This window comes from Carica papaya, chromosome 1 (genome assembly GCF_054855325.1).
Source record: "Carica papaya isolate Zhongbai chromosome 1, ASM5485532v1, whole genome shotgun sequence".
In the NCBI taxonomy this organism is placed as follows: Eukaryota; Viridiplantae; Streptophyta; class Magnoliopsida; order Brassicales; family Caricaceae; genus Carica; species Carica papaya.
The window spans coordinates 11683775-11699401 of record NC_142309.1 but is presented as its reverse complement, the minus strand read 5'-3'; the positions used below and the strand labels follow the sequence as shown (position 1 = coordinate 11699401).

At 30.2% G+C, this 15627-nt stretch overlaps 1 protein-coding gene across 1 annotated transcript; it reads left to right on the top strand.

Moving 5' to 3' along the window:
* The first annotated feature begins 11497 nt into the window (after nt 1-11497).
* On the top strand, nt 11498-14318 carry LOC110816365 (ACT domain-containing protein ACR4-like). Its single transcript, XM_022044521.2, has 7 exons — nt 11498-11722; nt 11799-11844; nt 11937-12051; nt 12134-12201; nt 12696-13295; nt 13388-13492; nt 13672-14318. Exons 1-7 carry the CDS (start codon nt 11649-11651, stop codon nt 14017-14019), a joined length of 1356 nt encoding a protein of 451 aa, XP_021900213.1. The 5' UTR covers nt 11498-11648; the 3' UTR covers nt 14020-14318.
* The last annotated feature ends 1309 nt before the right edge of the window (nt 14319-15627 follow it).

Genomic DNA, 15627 nt, shown 5'->3' with positions numbered 1-15627 from the left:
TTCTATAGATAAATAATTTGTTTATTATTTCAATTACTAATTATTATAATGTGATGTTAAGAGTAATAAATGAATTAACTATAATGTAACTAACTTCAAGATACCACATAGTTGTTAAAAAAAAAAAAAAAGATTTGTCCATATAATTTGATCTTTATTATAATTTATTTTTTTATAAAAAATAAATAAAATTGAGCTTTATTTATACTTTATCATTTCATATAAAATTAATTGTTTTAGAAAATAAATACATTTATTTAATATTCAAAAAGATAATTAAAAATTTTATTTAAAAAAGAATTACAAAAAAAAATTATAATATCTATTGTAATCTGTTTTTTTTAACAATAACAATAATAATAATCTTTTAAAAATAATAATTAATAATTATGATGAGGATGTGGGGCCTGCTAATGGACTATGCATAACCAATGAATCAACTCGGGCGAGTCTTGGGGACCTACCTAATTTGATATATATATATATATATATTTTACTTGTCAGACGCGAGAAAATAATAAAAGTAAAAAGTAGGAAAAATAATTTAGACTGCCCCCACCGGCCTCCTCCATTTCCCACGTGGAGGGATTGAAGATTTTGTAAAAACTAGTACGTAATTGTTTGACTCATTCGTTGTTCTTCACTTTCTTCATCTCCCCAAGTCAACATCTTCATTTTTCTATTCAGCTTTTTTTCAAAAAAAAAAAAAAATACATGATGTAGATATGCTTTAAATCATCTTGTTTTATGTAATTAATTTAAGTTGAAAATACGATTTTGATAATACTACATTAAATATTTGAAATGTTAAAGAATCCATAAAAAATGTAGAAATGCAACTTAATTCATTTTTTACCATTTTAATCCTATCGAATTTTTTTAAAAAAATTTCATGAATAATTTTGTTTTATTTTTTATACAATCTTACGGATATTATGACTTTGACCACTATGTACGTTAAAAGTTATCAAAGTTATCATACAAATAGATGATATAGGCGTGCAAAATGCATGCATGCAATTCAAATAAAAATATTTAGACCTTAAATATTTATTTTTTAATATCGATAATTCCATAATAAGAACTCGACAATGTTTTGATTCCACCCACCTAGACTCAAGAGTTAATTCATAATACTAAATAATGAACAGAAAGTACATTTTAATTTCATATAAAATAAAATATTGATTGATCTCGATATTATTGAAAATATATATGAATTTTATAAAAGTAGTGTAAACTAATAGTAAAATAAAATAATAAATATAAAAATAAATTATAATAAAAAAAAAAAATGAAAAAAATAAATTATTTATATAACTTTTCAATAGACTGTTGTAAAATATAATATAACGTAAGAAATTTAAAAAAAAAATTGCATTATATTTCATATTATAATTGTGTTTCTATATTTATACGCATTGGAATATAATTTAAACTAAAAAAATATATAAATAATAAATTAAATATTTATGATAAATAAATTAAAGAGGATTGTGAAATTATGATTTAGATAACACTCCCTCCCAAACTGATGTCATTGTGGAATAAAAACGTAAATAGTTCCAAAATTAGAGAAAATCTTCTTTTAGAAGCGGTTTATAAAAATATCAATAATTTGATCCTTATAAGAAAAAACATGAACTTAAAGTTTTAGCAATATATTCTCATATTAGTCAATTTCAATATGTTTTATATAATATGCATGAAAGACTAGATTTGAGGTTCCTAACACTTATTTAGATTTTTTTGGAGTATTTATAGGTACTTGAACCGCGTTTTAATCTCTACAGAAAAATTTAGGAAACTCGAGGACCGCCAATTTTGACATCAATTTGACTAAGAATCTCTCAACTTATTTTCTATTATGAAATTGAAGTTTAATTTTAAATAATATGGTATTTTGTAAAATTTAAAAAATATTCATAATTAATTACAGGTTACTAATGGAGCCGGAACTGGTTATTTATTGTTGTTTGCTATGTTTAACTGATTGCCTAATCTTACAGTTTTTCGAATGCATAATAATATGCTGGAATTGGTATGATGATGCGATTGTATTTTCCTTGATGCATATTTTGCTTGTTTTATGTGATTACGGTTAAATTGGAAAACTAAAAATTAAAGATAAACGGAAAATTGTTTAATTATGTGGATGGATGAACGGTAGCTGTACTGGATATCCTAAGAGATGGTAGACGAACCAGGTACATAGGAAACCCTATTGTGAACATTGTCTCATACCGGACGGGTATCGAGGATTTGTAATTTGACGTTTATACCGGACGGGGTATTGAGGGATGGTATCTTTTGGTGCTCATACTGGACAGGATATGGGGACGGCCCGTTATTTGAAAATGTTAATAAAGGTTCACGTATAGTTGAGATATTCCTATGAACACTCATGAATACCAGTAGGCTGATAAAAGAGAAAAGTTATTATTTTGACTGATTGCACATGAGATTATTGTATTGTTTATGCTCTTAACTCTATAGGTTAGTTTTGAAAATCTCGTTGTGGTAAGCATGCGATAAATGATTTATTTATGATAAACGAATTTTACTTAAATTAAGAGTTTCATTAGTTGTTTTTATTATTTCTACCAACCTTCATTTCTGTATCAGTTAGTAGCGTGACATTATTACTGGGCTAGTATATCTCACTCCTTTATTAACCATTCCAAATCAAGAGGACCAAGATTCAGAGCCCGATCCACAAGAGGGTTGCGAGTAGAACGTTCAGTTTGTTTACTTTTCATTTATTTCTTTGATTATTAGTTATTCTTTTAGAATGGTTATTCCCGTAGCCCTATTGGGTATCCTGAATTATTCTGTAAGGAATGTAAATCTTAATTTATTTTTTCGCTTCCGCATTTAATTCATAATTTATTTCATTTGGAGTTCATGGATTTTTACAATCAATCAGTAAACGATTAAGCTGAATGTTTGTAATACTCACCTCCATAACTATCCAAATTGTGGGGTTTGATTTGGTTAAAATAAGTTATCCATATTATAAGAACTTCGATGTAATTTAGCAAGACTTAGTTGATTGAAAATGTTATCTTAATTTTTCATTGCACAATGTATACATTATTTAAAGGAACTCATCTTTGATTACTTAACATATCTCTCCAATTATAAGTAATCTCGAAATTGGATCCAGGAGGCATAATAGGTCATTTTGGAAGATATAGAATAATTGTAATGGTGGAAAATTGATTTTACAAGCTAAGCATAAAAAGAGATGTGACCCGTCATATCTGTCAAATTATCAAAGAAAATAAACAAAATATAGGTCTATACACACCACTACCTATACCCAACAAGCTACTGATATATATATATATATATAAGCATGGAATTAAAATTTAATTTATTAAAAACAACTAGATGCTATGATTCAATATTTTTAGTGGTATTGGTTTTCTAAAATTGCTCATTTCATACCATTTGTAAAGCCCTTTGATGTTTCTTATATGACCAAATTGCTCTTTAAAGAAGTAGTTTGCTTACATGGGCTTATGTTATCTATCGTTTTATATTATGATATAAAATTCATAATTTATTTTTGCATACTTTATGGAGGATATCATACACTCAGCTCAAGTATTCTATACATTTTCATTCACAAACTAATTAGCAAACTAAAGTTGTCAATAGAAGCTTGGGAGCCTCCTTCGATGTTGTGTGGAATTTCTTTATTAGAAAAAAAAATAAGTTTCTTGAAGTTTTTGAGCCTTGAATTGTATTCGCATGAAAAAAATGTCGAAAAAACCACATAATCATTTGAATCCTATTTGTGGAGTCAATATATTAGATGGGCTCTAGTGGAATCATAAGGACTTACTTCAATTTTGATTTCCCTAGTATATTTATAAAACTTTCTGAAATATAATCTATAATCAGATCTTTGTTATCTAAACCAACCCAGAACATATTATTTTGAAATGGTTTAGTAATTAAACCTTCATGAATTTCTTCTTCCTTTTTTTTTTTTTGCAAGTAAAAACCCCTTAAAGTATAAACTAAAGTTAGAGGAGTGATACCAATTAAGACCTTATTTTTCTTGTTAAATTTCTTGATAATTAATTGTTCAATAAATCAAACACATGAATTAGTCTTTTTTAATGTAGTATGGGCATACAGCCAAGGAAGACTTTTAATTTGGTTACTTTACTAGTGGATGCTCGTCCTAGTATTAAGGCACAAGAATTTGCTAAACATATAAACGTACATGCATATGTTAGAGGACAACTCTTTTTAAGTAATAAAGCTTTCTTAAGAACATTTACAAAAAAATTCATTCCAAAAATATTGGTCCTTGCAAAATCCTAAAGAAGAATAGCTCAAACACTTATGTTGTTGGTTTGCCAAATGATATGAATGTAAGTAAGGTTTTTCAACATTGAAGATTTTACTTCATATCAAGGGGGTGATCCTATTGTTTGTTATGATAATGGTCATATTCACTTCTTAGACACTAAAAACATTATTGATTATCGAGGATGAGATTGAAAATATTATTGATTATCAAGAGGTAGCCACAAAAAATTATATTTATAAAGAGTTTCTAGTGAAATGGAAAAGGTTGTCGTCAAATTGATTGTACTTAGATCACAAACACTAACATTAAGAAGCTCAACTCCGTCATATATGTTACATTATATGATTTCAACTCGACATAGCAAAATTTTTTCATGGGAGAGAATTATTGGTGCATAGCCACAGTAAAAATTTATTATTTAAGAAATTTGCTATTTCATAATTGTCCATTTTATTAGAAATAATATTCTTAAACTAGTTTTGATACTTTCTAATCTAGTTTAAGAAAATTTTACTTAGCATCCTATAAATAAAATCTTAATCTTTTAAGAGAATTATTTTAAGTATTCAATAATATTTTTAATAATTTCTCATAACTTAATCAAACTTTAGATTTGATATCTAAGAACTCTATATTTGATACCTAGATTTTTTTCAAACTTCTTAGTAAGGAAATTTACCTCCTTCCTCAGACAGCCTCAAAACATCCTGGTTCCTAACCACTCTGGCTTTTCCTCCTTCATTTCTGTTCCCTCTTTTCTTGGAAACAATAACGCACATTTATTTTCCCGCAAAACCCTAGAACCCTATGCTCTCTGTTCCGCTCCTCTTTCATCCCTCCAACCAGTTTCCCTTCTTCCAAAAGCTCTCTCTATTCTCCTCCTCTTTCCCCTTGCTCAATCCGTCATATATCCTCTGTTGTTCGCGCCATCTTCTCCCTTCTCTGCTCTGTTTTTCTCTCCTTTTACAGAGGGATACCCAGGCGCTCCTCGACTCACGCCAGCCTGCCTCTCCGTTGCTTCTTTCCCCTCAAATTCACGCTTGCTTTTTTCGGTTTCTTCTGGTCATAGCTCCGTCATCATCGAATGGTCTGGGGCTGAAAATCTCTATCCATGAGGCCTCTCTGTCTCTGCACATCAGCTCCGTTTCTCCTTCTTCTGCTTCTGCGCCTCGTTCTCTGCCTTTGTGTTCGTTTACTGGAGCCAGAAGAAGAGAAACTTTGGTCCTTTACTCGAGCCAAGATGGGCTTGAATAATGGGCCTGGTTGGAGGCGTAAAAAAAGCTTGGGTTTGAAATCTAGTAATGAGAATAGATTTTAGGAAACAAAAATGGAACGAATTTGGTTGGTCTATAATCATAAATTTTAGGAAACTAATTTTTCTATAAACAATTCATATGACAAGATTTTTTTTTTTTTTTTTTAAAAAACGTAAATGAAATGAAGGAAAAAGAGGAAAGGAAAGAGAATAGGGGAAATTTCCTCAATAGAATAAATTTTTTTTTTTTAAAATGATTTGTGTTGTTAGAGGTGAATAATATTTTTAGTGACTATATTTATGGATTTTATATTTCACTAATTTATTAAATAGAATATTATTAATTTACTATCAATAATTGTATTTAAATTTTAAATTTTTAAATAATTTTGACTTTAAAATTAAATAGTAATGATTTAATATTCATATTTATATTGAATAAAATACATAAAATAATTAAATAAAATAAATATTTTAAAGTACTTTAAATTATTGGAATAATTTTTTTTTTTATAAAAAGATCGTTTTAATAACTATAATAATTATTTCTTATTGGTATATAATATTTCATCTTTCAATATTTATTATTAATCTTATAGCATAATTAATTAACTAAATTTTATATTAAAAACATTTTACTGAGAAAATTTTACTAAATAACATATTGTTTTTGTAACACCCTAAATTAATTTTTTTGTAATTTAGGGTTTAATTATAAAGGTAAATTCTTAATTTTTTAATTTTTTAAATTTAATTTAGAGTAAAAATAAAGTAAAATTGATTGAGAATTAAATTGAAAATAATTTTGAAAAAAATATGTAAAAATTTAGGTTTTCGGAATATTTTTAAAAGAAAAATCAAAAAATAGAGGTCAAAATGCAATTTAGAGAAGTTTTACCACATCAGACGCCCGGTCAGCAAGCCTGGCGAATCAAGACGCGTCGCGTAGCAGCGGATCAGACGGTCAAATTTGAACGCGATTGGATGGCCCAGAGTGGATCGCGATGGACGACTTAGATTGAATCGCGATTAACGGCTCAGATTCACTCCCTATTTAATCGCGATCGGACGGTCCAGATCAAACGCGATGGACGACCCAAATCAAAAGCGGATATATAAATAACCGTCATCCACACCAAACCCTAACCCTAGCCACCAGACTCCCTCGCCAGAGAAAAAGACCCGACTGCCGGAAGGACACCGCCGCCGCACCGGAGCTTTTTTCGACCGCCAAAAAAGATAAAAATTTTCCCTTTTGCTCGAAATCCAATTGGCCGAAAAATTCCAGTGAAGCCCGCTGCCGCCGCCGCGAGAAATTTCACAAAATGCCTCCAATAAAGTCTTTCCTGATTCCCGTTCTGTGTAATTTTTTCACCGTTGTGATCACCGTATCCTTCTCTACGAGTTGACCAGAGCAAAATACCCAACCACAACGTGAGCCGAAGGAGCCGCCGCACCAGAGATCCCCGCCGCCGATGCCCTTTAATGTGTTTTCTCGTAGGGATCGATGCAAAATTGATCGAATTAGACCGAAAACATCCAACTCGAGGCGGACCGCTGTTGCGGGCAGCGGCCCCGTCGCCGGAGCACGGTGAAGCCACCGTGCCAAAATTCTGAAATTAGCCAAGTGGGCTCCGAGACTAATTTTGGATTTGTTTGGGACATTTGTAGGTGCTATTAGCGCGTTTTAATTCTCGAAGAAAAATTAAGGGGACTAAGAATCACCCGTAGGCGCAGTCGAACAGCTTAGCTTATCGGATATCAAATTGAGTTAAGATCTTTCACCCTATTTTCTATCATAGAACTGAAGTCCAAAGAAATGATAATACGATATTTTGTGTGAATTTAAAAAATGTGTATAATTAATTACGGATTGCTAATGGAGCCAGAATTGAGAATTATCTACTGTTGTTTGTTGATTATTTTTATAGTTTATATGCATGATGGTATCTTATTAAATTTTTTTATGATTTTGAATGCATGTATGGTTTATTCTATATGCTTACTGTCAAATCAAAAAAAAGAATAAGGTTAAATGGTAAAAATTGTGTGATGAAATGAATAAATGAAACGGCAGCCTTACTGGATATCCTAGGAGATGGTGGACGGACTGGGGGACATAAGAAATCCTACCGTGAACGTTGTCTCATACTTGACGAGGTATATAGACTTGGTAAAATTGGCATTCATACCGGATGGGGTATGGGGACGGCCCACTTCACCCTCATACTGGACGGAGTATTGAGGTTTGGTAAATTGGTACTCATATTGGACGGGATATTAAGGTTTGGTAAATTGGCACTCATACCGGATAAGGTATGGAGATGGCCCGTAATTGAGAATGTTAAATGAAAGGGTTACGTGTAGTGGAGACATCCCTATGAACCTTCATGGATATCAGCAAGTTGGTAAAAAGAATGACAGTTATTATTTGATTTATTGATGATGGATATAGATTTATAATATGTGCTATGACTGCTGATTATACATAGAATCATGATCTGTATAATATTATTGTCTGTATAGATTGTTTTTATAAATCTCACTACGATAAGTATTTAATAAATGATTTTATTTATGATAAATGAATTTACTTAAATTAAGTGTTCTATTAGTTGTTTTGATTTTATACCACCCTTTACTTCTGTGTCGGTAATATAATGTAATATTTTTATTGAGATAGTGTAGCTCATCCCTTATTTAAGCATTTCAAATCAAGAGAATCAGGTTCCAGAGTCCAATCCGCAAAAGGATTGCGAGTAGATGCTAGATTTCTTTATTTTCCATTTATTTCTTTATTTCTTGTGTTTCTTTCAAAATGGTGAATTTCGTAACACCGTTTGATACTTTCAGTTATTTGTGTGAGGAATGTAAACTCTGAACTTTTATTACACTTCCGCACTTTAATTATCTTTTATTTCATTTAGATATTCCGGGGTCATTACAGTTTTCATCTTAAAAATACCAAAGTATATTTGGCAACTCAAATCACATTTAGTAATTCATAGAATAAAAACCAATGAATTGAAACAAACCTTTAACTCTAAATTTTCTATTAGATGTGATATAAATGTCTTCATTTGTAAAAACATATTTTAGGATTTTAAAATGTAAAAATCATATTTTTTTAAATGTGAATAACAGCTCTTTATATATCCCATTATAAATGTAAATCACCTACCACACATTATATATTTGAGAGGAAATTTTGAATCTTGAGCAAAAAGTTTTCACTTTTACTCTTAAGCTCTAATTTCTTATTCTTCTTACACTTCATCTTGTTCATATGCTCTTCAAGAGAAAAAAAAAAAGTAATCATCTTTCTATTTGTGCTACAAAAGAGAATGTGTTATAATTTTTTTTTCACAATCTATTATTTAGTTATTGTAAAAAATGATTAGAAAATGCTTAAAGGTAATTTGACTTTATGAAAAGAGAATTTTTGTGGAAGAAAAGAGCGTTATTCTCAAAAAGAGAAATATTCTTGTAAAAGATAAAAAAAAAATGCTTAAACGTAATTTGTCTTTATGGAAAAGGAATTCTTGTGAAAGAAAAGAGAGTTATTCTCAAAGAGAGAAATACTCTTGTAAAAGATGAAAAAACTCTTGTGAAGTGAAATTATGCACTATGAACTAATACTTGGAAGATATTTTTTAAATGTTAGTAAAATATTTAAAGTGATGACTTAGAGAGAAGATACATGAATGAGATTGTTGTTTGAACCTATATAAAAGCTCATTTATCTTTTATAAGAAATTCTCAATAATTAGGTAAAACTATTTATTTTATGCAAAATAAATAGTTAATAAAAAATCATAAAATAAATGTCAAAACATAAATTCTTTTTTTATATAAAGCCAATTATATGTGATTAAAAATTTGAATATAATTCCAAAATTTGCTTTAGTTGTCAGATATAAAATGCTAAAAGATCTTGAACCAATCTTCTCAATCATACCTTATAATTGTTACTAGTCTTGCGTTTAGACTTTTAAAAGAACACAAATGATTTATAAACTTAATACCTGTAAATAAATAGTACTCCATTAGTTGCTAGTACCAAACAAAAAGAAAAGTACATATTTATGCATAAAATAATATATACTCAAAATAAATTGATAACAAGTACATTTATAGAGATTTCTTTCTCAATTGTCATGCACATATATATTCAAAATTCAATATACATATATGTTTTTACATTAAAAAAAACTCTTTGATGCGAGTAGATGAGGCTATTGACATTAATAATAAATATTGCAAGATCTCAAATTTACATTGTAATCTATTACTTTGTCAAGAATTAGATATATGAACCGATATTTATTATATTAAAATGTCGAAATGATGAATTCTTAACCTCCACTAGTTATGCTACAATGACTAATTACTAATTAGTAAAATTTCAAATTTTAACTAACAAAATTTAATCTCTTAATGGCCTAATTACGATTCAATAAAATACTTGGAGATTATGAGTTATCACGCTTTATTGATTTTAATAAATTACAAGCTTATCATAATAGTTTTTTTCAATGCATTAGAGCAAACCTTAAGATAATTTAACATCAAATATAGAGATAAAATCATACTTATATATTTTTTCTAAAATTCTATGAGAAAAAGTATGTATCACTTGACAACCTCATTAAAAATATTACTTATATAATAAGAAATCCACTAACTTATAGGTGATATATTCGAAATATAACAAAAGAAAAAGACAAAAGCTATTAATGAAGATGTTCGTAACATGATAAAACATCACATTAATTTAGAGTGCAAACATTTTATTTCCTCACTTTTCTTTCTTAAATGACTTCACTAAAATAGTATTATGAGAGAGACTACGAATGCTAAAATTAAAAATAATAGACTACACTAAAAGAAAAAAAAAAAAAAAAGAGTAACCCATTAACGTGTGTATCTATATTATTTGGTAATAATAAAATAATAAATTTAATTATTATTATTTTTATTTCTATAATGAATAACAAAAATAAATTGATAATAATAATAAAAGTAGTGATACCAACATATAAAAAGAAAAATATTAATAAAAAAAAGAGTGAAAAAATAATAAACAAAAATAAATTGAGTTCGGGATAAATTTAATAAAACTTAAATCTAAACTTCACTTTAAAAAACTCTTATAAAATTTGGTAAAGAGTTTAAATCTTCAAAGGATTCCTTAAATAAAAGAGTGACATAAAATCCACAACTAAATTTTTTTATGATTGATTCTTTACAACACCCTATAAAGCTTATATTCTTATGCTTTTCTATAAAGACCTTAGTGTGTGGGCACCTCTCTTCTAGGGTACCCCCCCCCCCTACCAAAACAAGGGAACCCATAAATAGCAAAAGCCGAAGAGAACACCCAACTATTTAAAAAATTAAAAATAAAAATCATTTAAAGTTGGTGTCACAATCTAAGGGTAAGAGAGATGACTAAATGTAAATAGTGGGGGCCCCATTCACCAGTGATAATCACACTATTATCCTTTTATTTTATTTTTAATAATAACTTCCCAAATTTTGTACCTATAAAGCACGTGTCAAATTTTATTTTATTTTAATTTTTAACTTATTGTATGATTATATTTTTAAATTCATTAAATTTATATTTCCAACAATAAATCTCACTATTACTTGAAATAATTTGTGAATTATATATTTATTATTTTAAATATTATTAATATAAATTTTTAAAGATTCAACAAAAACTTCTGATTTGTTCTAAGTAGATCCTAAAAAATAGATTGGATACTTGAATCTCTTTTGCATTTACTATTATTTATTTTTATTTTGTAAAGAAATAAATAATAAATAATATTTCTTTTTTTTAAAAAAAAAAAAATTAATTAAAAAAAACGTGTTCCTCCATGTGGTATTGTTGTTATTATTGTTGTGTCCTTCCGGAACTCTTCGTCCTCCTCAAGAGCCACCAGTTCAGCAGCCAGCCAAACCTAGTTACAAAGAAAATCGGAGATTCAGAAATTAACCAAGAAAATTCACATCTTATCTTACCCCATCTACTCTTCTCTACTTTCTCTCTTCCTGCAAATGGATTCCTGGTCTCCTTCTGTTGCAATGGATGATGAATTTCAGAAGCTACTCATTCGTATGAATCCTCCTAGGTACAATTTTTCTATTTAATCTAGCTCAAATTTTACATTTTCTCCAACTCTGATTGCTTCCATGTGGAATTTGCAGGGTTACGATTGATAATGCCTCAAACGGAAAAGCCACCTTAATTAAGGTACTTGATTGAGTTTTCTTGAATTTCTGTTTCTTTTTCTTAGGTGGGGTTCTATACGTATTTGTTTACATAGATACGTGGAAGCTTTTCAGGTTGATAGTGCGAATAAGAGAGGGAGCTTGTTAGAAGTGGTTCAGGTTTTGACCGATTTAGATCTTGTAATTAGACGAGCTTACATTTCCTCTGATGGAGAATGGTTTATGGATGGTTAGTTTTGGATTCATCCCCTTGCCAACATGGTTCCGTTCATTTTTAAATTTGTGATTAACTTGATGATTTTTCTCTGCAGTGTTTCATGTTACAGATCGGCATGGGAAGAAGGTATCTGAAGATGATATAGGTGAAAGAATTCAACAGGTACGTCTGAACTCACCAGTCTTCGCTTGCTTTACCTTTGAATTTCATAGTGAAATACCAAAAAGTAATCACATCCTCTCTGCTTTCCACCAAAAAGGACTTTTATATGCTATCCTTCCATGTAAACTTAAATTTTTTCCAGCATTTTTCTCTTATTTCTTAAGGTACCTCCTTCGCACCAGAAAAACTAATATGTAATAGTAAGAAGAATTAAACAGGGAAAAGAAATCTATTTCTCTTTTCTTTGATTACATGTTGAATGTCATGGAAGAGGAGCTGTCAAATCGTATGTAGGTACATATGCAAGTTCCTATATTATTTCCTTGATAGCATACTTTCAAATTTTCAATTAAGACTATCAACAACTAGATAACAAAAGTACCAGATTAACAGAAGTTTGTTTTTCATCTCTATTTTGAGGGTTGCTTTCGTTCATTCTTTGTGGAGCCATGTGAATTTCAAATCATCTTGATATTTAAATTTCCATGTCACAGTCCTTGGGACCAAGAGCACGCAGCTTCCGGTCAATGAAAAGATCTGTGGGTGTCCAAGCTGCCACAGAACACACAACAATTGAATTGACAGGACGAGACAGACCTGGATTGCTTTCAGAAATTTTTGCTGTTCTGGCTGATCTCAAATGCAATGTAGTAGCTGCAGAAGTCTGGACCCACAACTCTAGAATGGCATCTGTGGTTTACATCACGGATGAGGCTACGGGCTTGCGAATTGATGATCATGATAGGCTTGCTAGGATCAAGCAGCTTCTTTTGTATATACTAAAAGGGGATAGAGATAAGAGGAGTGCTAATACTGCTGTTTCTGTGGGTTCTACTCATAAGGAAAGGAGGCTGCATCAGATGATGTATGCAGATCGTGATTTTGATGCGAATGACGTGGATTGCAGGTCAACAAGTGAAGGAAGGAAACCTCTGATAACTGTCGAAAATTGTACAGATAAGGGATATACTGCAGTGAACTTGAGGTGCGCTGATCGCCCCAAGCTACTCTTTGATACTGTTTGCACTTTGACAGATATGCAATACATGGTATATCACGCAACTGTGATAGCTGAAGGACCAGAAGCTTATCAGGTTAATTTTTCATTTTTGTGGTAATTTTTTGTTTTTCTGAAGTCGGTTTATATATCTTATCTCATTTTACTGTTTAATTTTTTGTTTAATAGGAATACTATATCAGGCATATGGATGGGTGCCCCATAAGTTCTGAAGCAGAGAGACAAAGATTAATTAATTGCCTGGAGGCTGCTATTAAGAGACGAGCTTCCGAGGTACAAACATGGGAATGTTTAAAACACATGTCTATCTGTTGTACAAACATGGGAATGTTTAAAAAACATGTATATCTGACGTACAAACGTGGGAATTGAAGTAATCTTATGTGTGTGTGTGTGTGTATATATATATATATATGGATATCTGATGCTAACTTGCTGCTAGTGGTTTACAGGGCATACGATTAGAACTCTGTAGCGAAGATAGGGTTGGCCTTTTGTCTGATGTTACTCGCATATTCAGAGAAAATGGTCTTTCAGTCACTCGAGCAGAGGTTACCACCAGGGGTTCCCAAGCCGTGAATGCTTTTTATGTGACAGATGCATCTGGAAATCCAGTGAAAAGTGAAATGATTGAAGCAGTTCGAAAAGAGATTGGCCTCACCATTCTTCGAGTGAAAGACGACTCATGTATAAAGTCTTCACCATCGCAGGAAAGTGGGAGGTTTTCTTTAGGCAATCTTTTCAGGTCTAGATCAGAGAAATTCCTTTACAACTTGGGGCTGATAAAATCATGTTCGTGAGCAACTTTTACTTGGTAAGGAAAAAGATAGAGCGGCTTCTTTAGTCTTCGCGTGTAAATGTTAGTAGATCGTGTTGGTTTGAGCATACAACTTATTTCTCTACTTGGGAGTCAGGAATCGAAAAAAAAAAACTTGCTATTAAAAGTCTGAATTGTAAATACTTGCAATCAGGATCTCTTGTAAATACCACCATTTCATTTCTACACACCATAGTGTTGGAAGTTTTTTGTAGATACAGTTCTATTCATCACACCGATATTTGCAATCAAATTCTCTGTGGAACAAACCCTTTATGTAAACTAGAATTTCTTATTTATGAATTCATATAAAGCTCTCCTTATTGTTGGGGGAAAGAAAAACAATGGAGGAAGATGATGGGTGAAAAGATGTAATTGTATCTCTTTATCCCTCATATTTCTTATGTGGACAGGAATTTGTTAATGCAAAATTTCCATGCTTCTTGATTCAGATTTTATACGTACAGAACAAAATTTGCCCATAATTCCATGAACTTGAAAATATTACACAAATTAATTATATATTACATTATCTAAGAAAATATTATAAATATTAATATTTTTATTAATTAAATATTACATTTAACAGTCAATGTTCTCGTTTTATTTTCTGCCAAAAAATAAGAAGAATTAATACTCCATTTTTGGGTTGGTTGAAAAAATTAAGAACAAAAAATGAGGAGTAGAAAAGAGATTCTGAAGGTAAAAATGGTGTAATTAAGAGACAAATAATGAGTTTAATCATTTAATAATTACCACATTTAAAGCTCCGCCGACAGAATGTTAACGTATGATCCGTCATTTTCTCCATCCCGTCGTCTCCATTCAGACACGTGGCATGATTAAGATCGCACGACTAATAGCAACTGATACGACGGGGCCCGCACTTTTTTCTTGGGTGGTGTCCTGTCGCGGACACTTGTAATATATTTATTTATTTTGTGATTTAAAAGAGAGGTCACGTGCAGAGATCACACGGGATCCTCCTCGGTGCACGTGCAGAGTCTAATTTCTTTCAGACTGACCTCAATCAATCACTGGGAGGAGATGGAATGTCGGATGTAATGCCATTGTACATCTAAGTGTACCCCTATCCTATATGTGCACATATGTCTGTGTGCGCGCGTGTGTGTGTATGTACATATATATATATTTATTTATAAGTAGAATTATTATATTCAAAGAGTAGTAATATAATTACTTACTGAACATGTTATTTTTTTAATTTAAAAAATAAATAAATAAATAGAAAAAAAATTAAAAAGAATAATTAACAAAAAGAAGGCATGAAAAAATAGTTAAATAAAGAAAAGAGTGGAACCTTATTTGCTAGTTTATTTTTTAATTAATTGGAAAAAGAATGAGCTAGGAACGAAGTACTTCTTCTCTTCTAAATGATCAAAATTGAATCTGGTATATGAAGTTTTTGTTCTCCAATGCCTGTGTCTAGAGAGGGTAGGATTTGTAGGATGGATTTAAAAAATGCATATAAATTAATAATGGTTGAACTAATGACATCAAAATAGTCTTATGAGATAAATATTAACTAATTATCAATATTAAAAAAAAAATAATTTTAATATCATATTCA

Excerpts from the sequence above, each read along its gene's own strand:
- LOC110816365 (XM_022044521.2), top strand. The coding sequence starts at position 11,649 with ATGGATTCCTGGTCTCCTTCTGTTGCAATGGATGATGAATTTCAGAAG. Across the intron at positions 11,845-11,936 it reads GAAAAGCCACCTTAATTAAG|GTTGATAGTGCGAATAAGAG; the intron begins GTACTTGATTGA and ends GAAGCTTTTCAG. Across the intron at positions 13,296-13,387 it reads AAGGACCAGAAGCTTATCAG|GAATACTATATCAGGCATAT; the intron begins GTTAATTTTTCA and ends TTTGTTTAATAG.